Source organism: Streptopelia decaocto (genome assembly GCF_964273445.1).
Source record: "Streptopelia decaocto genome assembly, chromosome: 18".
Lineage (NCBI taxonomy): Eukaryota > Metazoa > Chordata > Aves > Columbiformes > Columbidae > Streptopelia > Streptopelia decaocto.
In genome coordinates, this window is record NC_138673.1 from 8,992,278 (window position 1) to 9,002,779 (window position 10,502).

Below are 10,502 nucleotides of genomic sequence, written 5' to 3' on the forward strand. Positions count from 1 at the left end.
TTTTATTAGTTCGATTCAATAGCACCTCCCCGCCTGGAAAATGCCTTTTGTTGTTTGTGTTTCTTTAAGTAAATGGGAGAATTTGTGAACGATTATAGCCTTATTTATAAACACAGGCGTGCACGGCTCGGTGTGGGCGCTGGGCTTGTTCACCCTGCCCGGGAAGGCGACCCGGCTGCGCTGGGACCGGGAACCGGGAGCGGGAACCGGGAGCGGCCGGAGCCGCCGGGGCTCAGCGGGATGCGGCTGCCCGGGGAGCGATCCGGACCGGAGCCTCCCGAGCAGCGGGGTTTTCTCTGCAAACGCTGCCCTCCGAAAAAGCCGCTCTACAAAATGCCCCTGGCGATGCTCAGCGCTCACAGAAATCACGCGGGACCGGTTTCCTTCTCGCCCCCCGTCCGGTTTAGGCAGCCCCGGGTATCCGCAAAGACGGAGCGAATTTTACACTATACAGAACTCAGCCTTTAAAACGCAGCAACAAGAACTCCGCTGAGGTAGAAATCAGTAATTAGAACAAACCTCACACAGGCGAAACAAGCAAAAGTTCTGATTTATGGGGCCCAGCGTGCCATCCTGTGGGCGCTGCGATGGGCAGGATTTTATGTCTGAAGGAGGCGAGTGGTTTTATGCAAAGTTCAGGGAACTTTACTAACATAAACTTTTTATCTTTTGATGATCCTTTTAATATAAAATAATATCTTTTTTTTTCCCCTCCCACAACGAAACAGTCGAACATTAAAAAGATAGCGAGTGCATTTTAAAGATGTTTCCACTTTATAAATCAAGCTTTCTTGGCAACAACACGATTTCTATTTCAATGCTGAGTTTGCTGTGTTCTCCTAATGTCTCCTACAGATCAGTCCTAAGAGGGAGTAATAATCCCCCAAAGTAATTCTCAGCCCTAAATTCTCGATAATTTATAGTTGGCTCGTTCTGTGGAGTTCTACAAAGAATGAAACAAATGACTCCCCCTCTCCCTCCCAACTAAGTTATCAATATTTGCCTTGTTTATACAAAAAGGCTATTTTACACCATTGCCATGGAATTAACGCTTCCGCTGAGCTTTACATTTCCTCTCCATTGAGTGAACTTGTCATTAAAGTAACTTGTTGTTGTTGTTGTTTGAAATTTAAAAATCGGGCTTCAATTTCTTTTCGTTTGTGCCCCTTGAGGTCAGACAGACCAACATTTAAGTTATTTCAACTAACTGCATTCCGGGGCATCTCTGTGCCTGCTGGGAGGGGGATTAGAGTCCTAATTAGTGCCCGCAATTAGCCGTTTTCCCTTCCCCCCACCCCCAATGCTGAATGCAAGTGCATACAGATCTCCATTAACCATCAGTTTTTATTTGGGTGAAGAGGAGGTTTATTATTGCTACTCTTTATTTAAATAGCGTGGGTAAAATAAAATCTGCACGAAGTAATAATACTAATTTCGTTATTTGCATTACAATGAAGGGCATAGTCCCGATTTTTGGCTGCCCTGGTCTCCGCACGGACGCGAGTGGCTCAGCCTGGCACTCGGTGTGAACGAAGAGATTATAGCGATCGCAGGATTTAAATCGTTCGATTTGTTTTTTTTTTTTCTGCCGTTCTCATGCTAATTATTTAGTGCATTTTTGCTTTTGGGGCTGCTGGAGAGCCCGGCCCAGGACAGCGGGTCGCGGCTGCGGTCCCGCCGAACGGGCTCCAGGGCTGGGGAGCCTTTGGAATCAGTGCTAACGCGGATACACATACTGCCTTTATCTTGAAACCATTTGCAGTTGGACACGGAGAAAAGAAACGGAGTAACTCTTGTGTTTCATCAGCATTTCAGCCACTAAATATATATATATATATATACATATATATATATATAAATAAAATGCTGTTAGCTCGATGGTGCTGTATTCATTTTTACAAACGGAGAACTTAGCTTAATAACTTAAAAAACAAAGTTTAGTACATCCTGGAGTCAATGCCCCCCATCCCCTCAGTCCCATCCGCATGCTCCTGAAAGGTGACTACGTGTGCACTGCCAGCTCCACCGGACAAAGAATGTGGGACTGAGCCCTATACATATGGATTTGTTTAAACAATCCACGTTAAGACTTACAAAGAGATAACATGCACATTTGGGATGCTCAGGGTCTAGAATTTGGTAAAGATATTACATGTCCCGCACAGACACACTCAGATACTATAAATTAAGGGTGAAATATTTGAGGTCTTGATCCCCTAGTCTTAACTGACTTAGGTAGCAGACCTATCAAAATGAATGCGGCTCTTCACATCAGTAGATGCTACAGAACGAGCCCTAAGATTTTATACACCAAAATGTAGTGTGATAAGGACAGAGTTACCTGCACAATCGCTTCATAAACAGGCTAAATAGCAAACAAATTGAAGATGCCTGGGACATACACCCCCTCTCCAGGGGGACTAAAGGGAATATCTTAGTTATTAGAGTAAAGCTTTCCTCCACTGGCCAGCTGCTGGGGACAGGGAAAGGAGAGGGAAACCTCTCATCAGTCCCCAAATCCAAAGCCGAGGGTTGTGATCTGGATCTCGCAGTGTGAGCAGCAAAGAGTGGAAAAAAGATCCACAAACACACACCCGAGCCCCCCGGGCTGCCCCGCACCAACGATCAGGGGCCACAGGGAAAAAGGACTGCAGAGGTACTGATTGTGGATTTTTTTTCCTGCCTTCTCCCCATTATTTGAGTGTCTCCCCGCCACGGCTCTCTAGGACGACGTATTAATAAAATCAGCAATTGCAGGGCAGGCAGAGCCACACAGCTGTGTTAGAACTAAATGGATTTTAATACCTGAGTCTGGCAATATTTCCTCTCCAGCAGCAGCGATGCAAGCCCGCTGCCGCAGAAACCAAGGGCAGATATTTCAGTGCCCACAGCGGGAGCTGGTTAGTTTTGTTGGGAACCGTCTGGCTCCCAAGCCGGTGATGGTCTGAGGTTTAATTCTGGTGGTTAATTTTCTGATATGAATTGTGCCATCACCTGAGCAGCCCGGGTGGGAACAGAGCCCTGAGAAGGCACAGGGACGTGTTCCCGGGGAAGCAAAGCTCCTGCGAGCTCTTGGGCTTCCTCTGCCCAGGCCTGGGTGTGCACACTGAGCGGGTTCAGATTTACTAAAAATCATTGTTTGCAAGACAAGGCAGAATTTTTTCTCCACACCTACCAAGATAAAAGTGGTACCTGTCTCTCTTTCAGTTTTGAGATACAAAGCATTACCTAAGCCTTCATATTGCTGAAACTTTGGTGCAAAGTATCCCAGCACAAGTCTTACTGCACTGTACAGAAGAGAGGAGTGGGGTTTCCTTTGGGGGAGAAAAGCAAAAATAAATAAAAATAAAAATAAAAAGGAGAGCCACAGTCATGCTAATGTTAATTAAAAAATTACCAGAGAGATTTGGGAATAAATATAGCAAATGACTCCACAACTGTTTCTTGCATCCCCAGTCTAATTGCCACAAACACATGCACAGTTTACACCAGAAAAGTAAATGGTCTTACTGAAATTGCAACCACAGTAATATGTTTTTTTAATGTAGCAGTCCTGCAAAACCCAGTCTTGACAAATATAATATTTCATACGAATCACAAGCAATACATATTCACGGGGAGTTTTCACTAACCTGCCTGCTTTGGTTATTATCATTTCGGTGCCAGCTTCATGAAATTTCTTCCATAGCTCCTTCTCATGGAGATAGACTTTGATATTTTCTATTGTCTGGAAAAAATAAAGATAATGAGAACAGCAAGGAATGAGTGAGAAAACCCAGTAGAGGGGCTGGGAAGGGCCACGGGGCCGGGTGGCTGCGCACCCAGGCCCAGCACCGCAGCCGAGGCGCCGGACAAAGCCACCCCAGCGCCGGTCCTGCCTGTGCGGGAAGAGGATGGCGTCCCAAAAATTCCACTGCCCTTTGCCAAAAATAAGAGAAACAAACCGAAGCCGGTTTTAATTGCAGACTTGCACATCCAGGCGGGACACTGCGGTGAAAGGGATTTTTTTTCTTCTTTTTTTGTCTTTTTCTTTTTTCTTTTTCGTAGGGGTTTCCGTGCCCCGATGGCGCGGACAGACCTCGCTGTCGCCCTGTGGCTCCCAAAAGCCGGGGCCAGGAGCATCCGCAGGAACACCCGGATCCGCTGAGCAATGTGCGCGTCCAGGGCCGTGCTCTCTGCGCGGACCCGTTCCTTTCCGCGGGATGCCGAGGGCAAAGCGGGGGCGCCGGGTGGGCACGGAGGCCGAGGGCAGAGAAACCACCATGGGCCGAGAGCCTGTGGTCGGACCCGGCGTTTTAATTACGGGGCGAAAAAAAACAACGAAATCCACCGCCAGGCCGGATCCTGCTCGGGAGGAACGGCCGCGGCTCCGCGACCCGACGGGCCCCAATGACCGCGGGTCTGTGGCACTCGGGCTCGCCCTTCCCGACCTGCCGCACCCGATGGTGGGCGCAGGGCAGCCTGCTCTGCACGGGGGAAAAACATTAAAATAAAATGAAAGAAAAATGCGATTTCCTCGCAATTCCACCCCCCAGTCGGGGTGGCGCGTAGAGCGAGGAGCTAAGCCGTCGGGCAGGACGCGGGGCCGGGCGGTGCGTACCTGCTCGGGGTCGGGGAGCTGCGGGCTGCTTAGCGGCGTGTTGCTCCCCCCGGCTACGCCGAGGACGGGGGAGCCGGCGGAGGAGTCCGCATGGCCGGCCGCGGGGGCTGTTGGAAACCCTTCCTCGGTTTCAGACAGGCTTTTCTCCTGGAGCATTTCCTTGGAGAGGAGAGAGTCGCACCGTTAGCTAGCAGCACCGGGGGGCACGTCCAGCCCCTGCCGGCCCCCCAGCACAGGCACCTGCGGGGTCAGGCTGTCCCGGCCCGGCCCGCGGTCTTTCCTCAGGCAGCAACACTCGGCGAGACTGGGACATGACACCCCCAGCCCCGGGGGAAAGCCGGGCCGGGACAGCCTGTCCCCGCGGGGTAGCCGCCCACGCGTGGCTGAGCCGCCGCTTGAGGCCCGGGCAGCTCATCTCAGATGTGGCCGCAGCCCCGACCCTTCCTTCTCCCCCCCGCTTTTTGCCACCGTGCGGGGCCGGTACCCGTCGGAGAGGGCAGCAGGGCCCGGCTGGTCGCTCTGCCCCGTCCCGTCGGAGCTGCGGGGACTCCAGGGGCCGCGGCGGAGCCGGGCAGCGTAAACAGGCAGAGTGCTGAGCTCCGAGATAAAAGGGCCCCTCTTAAACTTGGACGGAGACTGGGAAAAGCTAATAAAGATAAGGCCTGACAGCTCCGCCGGGGCTGCCGCGCATCAACCCCGACTTTTACAGCGCAGAGGGACGCCGCTGCCCGCCCCGCTCCCTGCTCGACGGGTGGACGGACAGAGGGACGGGCGGACGGACAGAGGAGGCTGCGGAGTCCTGGCCCGACGGACCGAAACCGCCACTCCCCAAGATGAAAACCTGACGGCCCCCGACGGAGCGCTCCTCTCCCCCGGTCCCCTGCCCTGCTCCTCCAAGGGAGAGAGCGGGCCTGATACAGCCAGTTCCAGCTACAGCAGAGCTCTAGGGAGAGCTCCAGCCAAGGAGACGGACTGCCGGCCCGCTCCGTGCGAGTGGGCACACACACGCTCCCATGCACAGCGGCACCGTAAGTGCCGCATCCCCCGGGCACGGAGCGCCCGGCAGCCCCCGGCCGCAGCGGCTCACCCGGTGCCCCGAGGGCAACACCGGTCCCCCCGCCTTGCTCGGGAGAACGGAACGGGGCGGCCCGAGCCCTGGCGAGGTGAGAATATTCCAGGCAGCCAAGTCGCACCGCGGGGCCTAGTGACCTGGGAAACCACAGGTGGGAGATGGCGGCGGAGGCCCCCCAAAAGCCCGGCTACTGCCCGCCAGACGGGGACCTTGGTGCTCCCAGGGACAGAGCCGGGTGGCAGGCCAGGGCAGCAGCGGGGCAGGCTGCTTGCGGCTGTCTTGGCAAAAGCTGGGGGCTCGGCAGGCTGCAAGAAGCCCGACACCCGTGGACCTGCCGCTCTCTCCCTTCCTTCCCTCCGCACCCCAGGAACTCACACGGCCGGCCGGGGGACAGGAGGCGCAGCGAGGGGCTCCGGGCTTCGCCTGGGGGCGGCTGCGGCATGAAGCGCATCCGCGGGGCAGCGCGGCGGCTGCGCGGGGCACTCAGGCCGGGCGAGGCTCCGCGGCCCCTGATGGCAGCGGCGTGCGGGGCATCCCCCGCTGCGCGGATTCACTTTCCCTTGATCTTGACGGAAAATGTTCCATAAAGATCCAGTTTGGGGCCTTTCGACTCCCTCCCTCTTTGTCTCCCCCCTCCCTTTTCCCTTCCCCTCCTGTTGCTGACGTTGCCGCTGTCAATCACGTCCCCACAGACCGGCTCTGGCCCGCTCCGCCCGGCCCGACCCGCTCGTCCCGGCCGCGGCCCCGCGCCCACCCGACGGTCCACATGGGGGAGACCGGCCGGGGACATCGGCCACCCGAGCCCCGCACAAAGGGCCCGGTGCGGCCTTCCCCAGCCTGCCCGGCCTGCCTCGGCGCTGCGCCGGGCCTGGCGGCATGCAGGGCCGCTCGCTGCTCGGGGGGAATCGCGGGGTGGGGGGGAGACCCCCAGCCCCGCCGCCTCCTCCCAGCTCCAGTGGTCCCGGCGCTCCCCACTGCCTGCCAGGGAGTCGGGCCAGGGGCTGCAGCGAGGGCAGGAGGGCCGCGGTGGGCACAGGCCACGCTGGAAGCGAGCTTGGCTCGGTGGGCCGGGTGGGTACGGGACTGCGGGACTCTGCGGCAGGAGCCGCGACTGCCCAGGAGAGGCGATGGGGAAAAGCCAGCTCCGGGTGGGGGTCACGCTTCAGGAAGGGTCGGCAGCCTTCAGCAGCTTCCCCGGCCTTGCTGCATAGGCAGCCAAACTGCCTGTCTCACTCCAGTTTGCGGCCCGTCATCGGGTGTGTGTCTTCCCAAGAGCCCGGGAAGTGGGATACAAGGCTTCCCGTCCTCCCCTGATTGCGACAGAGACCCCCGAGCCTTGCTCTGGCTCTGCGCACCCCCAGCCAGGAGCCCCCGAACTTTCCAGCCACGGGCACCACCTGCTCGAGGCTCCCAGCGCCAAGCCAAACACCCAAACCAGGTGGATAATCCCCGAGTGCTGTCGCAACTGAACGGGCCACTTCAGCTCTGCTGTCGCGATTACCAAAACACACACGCTACCACCCTTCCACAGCGCTGCTGTCGGGGCTGCCCGTCCTGTGCTGAGCGGCCTCTCGCATCCACTCGCGGCCGAAACGCTCCCAAGGCTCCCGCGCTACCACCTTTAGCTACGCCTATCGCGACAGCCCCACCGCTGCACACGTATCACGACAGGCCGGCCTCGCTCTGCTCTGCATCGCGCCCCCCGCACCCTTGCGCGCCCCCTCCGCGCCCACCGGGAGGGCGGCAGGCGGGAGCTGCTTACCCGAGCCGGCCAGCCCCGGGCGGGCACCGAGGTGCCGGTCGCCTCCTGCAGCCCCGGGCTCACAGGGACACCGCCATGAGCCGGCGGGGCTTCACAGGACAGGATTTTTATCGGGGTTTTCTTGAAAGTGAATTTAAACCCAAACTCACTCCCACTGTCACGTGGTGCCGAAATTGGGAACAGGAGCAGAATAAAAAATAAACTGGGGTCAACCTCTTAATGAACTTTTTTCCTACTCCTACGAGAAAAAAAAATATAAAGGGGGGGCCGGGAAATGCGAGCGAGGGAGCGGCGAGCAATTCCCGCAGGAGCCGGCGGGCCGGGAGCGGCGGCAGGTGAGACCAGGCCGGCAGCAGCTCCGACGTGCGCCTGCGAGGCCGAGAGGAGCCGCGGTGATTTCCGCGGGACGTAGCTGCCTCTGAGCCACAGACCGTCCCCGTACCCCAACGCCACCGCCGCGGGAGAGCAGAGCCCGCGCAGAGCCGCGGAGGACGCGCGCAGCCGGACACCGCAGCCGCCCCTCCGCTTGGACTGCTGTATTCCACCACCGGTTCCCACCTACGGGCCGGGCTCTCCTCGCAGGTTGCGGGGCCTCGGGGCGGCCGCCGAGGCCCGAGCTCCACGGAAAGGTGATTTTTTGTTTTAACTCTGCGGTTGGTGCCGTTCTCCCAGCTTTGTTTGGGTGAGCCTCCCTCCACCCCTGTCTCCCGCAGCCTTGGACTGGGACAGCGGGAATCACGGGCTCTGCCTGCACTTCCTTACGTTAAATGCATTTCCCCTACACACACACCTGAATAAAGTAAAAGGTAGAGGCGGTGATTCCCAGGTGGGGAGAATTTAATTAAAACAAAGCCGACGCCTTCTCCTCCTCCCGCCAACCCCCTGGCCTCCCTGTCGGTGGAGACGGGGATGCTGGAGCAGTGGTGGCGTCCCCATTCCGTTCGGCCCCGGCTGAGGGTGTCCGAGCCCGGGCAGCATCCACCCACGGCGGGGTCGGTGCCGGTGGGGGCGGTTGGGGCTGAGGGAAGCTGAGGCCGGTTTCATTAGCACCGGACCAAGGGGATGGGGCCGGCGCCGAGGGGCGAAGCGTCCCCGCCGGACGGAGCCCACGGGCTGCGGCAGCGCCGTGCGTTTCCCGGAGGCTCCGGCAATTCACGGCGAGGCTCGAAACGAGCCCGACTGTCATCACCCGGTAGATAAACGGCCGGATCCCCGACGGCAGGGTGGCTCCTATTCACGGCTCATCATCGCCGAGTCAAAGGAGCAGGCAGGGGGAGGATAAGCCCCGCTTTCAGGGACCGGCGCTCCAAACCACTCATCACTGTCACCGAGCTCGCTCATGCCTTGGCCCTAAACACCGGCGATTAATAAAAGTTTACAGTCGCTTTTCTCCAATAATTACACTCAATCTGCGGGCCGGGAAACACCGAGCGGGCTCTGATCTGCGGGGATGCTCCACCGCTTCTCCAGCCGCGGTGGCCAGCGCTGCTCCCTTTCACTCGAACCTCTTCCCCCCCAAGAAAACCTGCTTCTCTTTCCCCAAAGAAAACCTGCCAGCCACGACGGAGACGAGGGGAGAAGCGAACCCCGAGCCTGCACCCGACGGTACCGACGGCGGCCGCGGCTCCGAGTCCCCGTGCGAGGCGGCGGGGGAACCCGCGGGGTCCGGCCCCGGCTCCCGTGAAGTCTGGACCGAGCCTCGGCCGCATGGGTTGGCATAGATTTATTGGCCTGAGCGGAAACTCACCGGTTTACACCGCCGAGGAGGGTTTGAATGGATGAGGACTAAGAAAAAGTTGCCGAATTTGGCCAGTAATAAAGCTGGAAGAATGGAGTGCTAATACTGAATTATGCATGTACTCGGGAGGAATTACACAGCATCAGACTCGAGCTTCTAAACAGGGACAGTGCCAATTTTCTAATAACTGTGTAATATGCTTATTTATACCATACAAGGACTTACAAACCTCATTGTGCATAGCAGCTGGGTCATATTTCTTTATCCTTCCATTCCTCAGGATCGCTTGCCAAGAGCCTGGTACCAAACACTTCTAGGCTGAAAGGAAAACACAAAATTAAATCGCAAAGAAACGATGACAGGAAGCATGGGTAAGATACAGGCTGACATGCGGCCCTTTAATCTTAAGCATCTGCCTAAAATAGAGGCACTAAAGGGGTATTGAAAATATGCACGATTTTAAATGCAAGTGATTCTCTGCTTCTAAATCGTTCAGCCGAATTATCCTCGCGTATTTGCCTGATCTTGACACGTTTGTAGGCTTCTAAAGTTTTGTTTTAGACCATTAAGTAAATATTTTAACGAATGTTTTAAAACGTTGTAAACTAATCTGTTACTTAGTCTTGCACCAAGCTCCACTGAAAGTGGGGAAATAAAACGAACAACCAGATTCCGATTTGGTTTTAAATATTTAGGGGATATTTTATATTTTTGTCCCAGTGTACGAAGTGCACTTAGCCTTTGTAATTTCAAGCAAAGCTATGTAGGGTGCAAACCGGCAAAGTTCACTATGTAACCAGTACTAATTAAACTACGAACGAATATTCATGTATCTAGACGTTTTTCAAAAGCCGAAGTATTTTACAAATAAAAGCTAACAATTGTGGAATTGTTTTAGTTTTTAAAACTTACACTGTTTTTGTCTAAAGGCTCTGGATTTTTATTTTTGAATATGCTGTCTTACTATTTTTTAAAGTAGCATATAGAGAAACAACATTTCAAGTCCATTGCACATTTTATATGGAAGGCACTTTACCGTAAGCTCAGCAACACCCTGTGTAAGAATGAATAGTCCAGAGATCACTGCCCTGGTGAACGTCAGACCAAGATAGTCCCCAATGGTGTTTCACAGCCAAAGGTCTGATTTCATTTCAACATATCGGAGAAAATAAATTGTCTGCTTTGTAATTATTTTTTTTTTGTTTTCTAATGAAAAGAGCCCTAAAGCTACATCATGCTGCAGCATGAGAGCAGGCAAATGGGGCCATGCCAAAATGGAAATAATGGTTTAAAAAATTAGAGCAGAACAATACCCAGCGCTCCGGCCATT

The 10,502-nt window shown here is 55.4% G+C and overlaps 1 protein-coding gene across 2 annotated transcripts in view; it reads right to left on the bottom strand.

The window, feature by feature from the left end:
- TBX4 (T-box transcription factor 4) overlaps positions 1–10,158 on the bottom strand; it is a 38,437-nt gene extending 28,279 nt beyond the window's left edge. Inside the window, exons 1-3 of one of the 2 annotated variants that reach the window (XM_082068157.1) lie at positions 9,182–10,158; positions 4,601–4,759; positions 3,633–3,727 (exon numbers count right to left, since the gene is read on the bottom strand). In XM_082068157.1, coding sequence (XP_081924283.1) covers positions 3,633–3,727; positions 4,601–4,756 — 251 coding nt within the window. In that variant the 5' untranslated portion in view covers positions 4,757–4,759; positions 9,182–10,158. Of the gene's footprint in view, positions 1–3,632; positions 3,728–4,600; positions 4,760–6,047; positions 6,184–9,181 lie in introns of those variants that run through there. The other variant, XM_082068156.1, reaches the window with a different exon arrangement.
- Between the last annotated feature and the right edge of the window lie 344 nt (positions 10,159–10,502).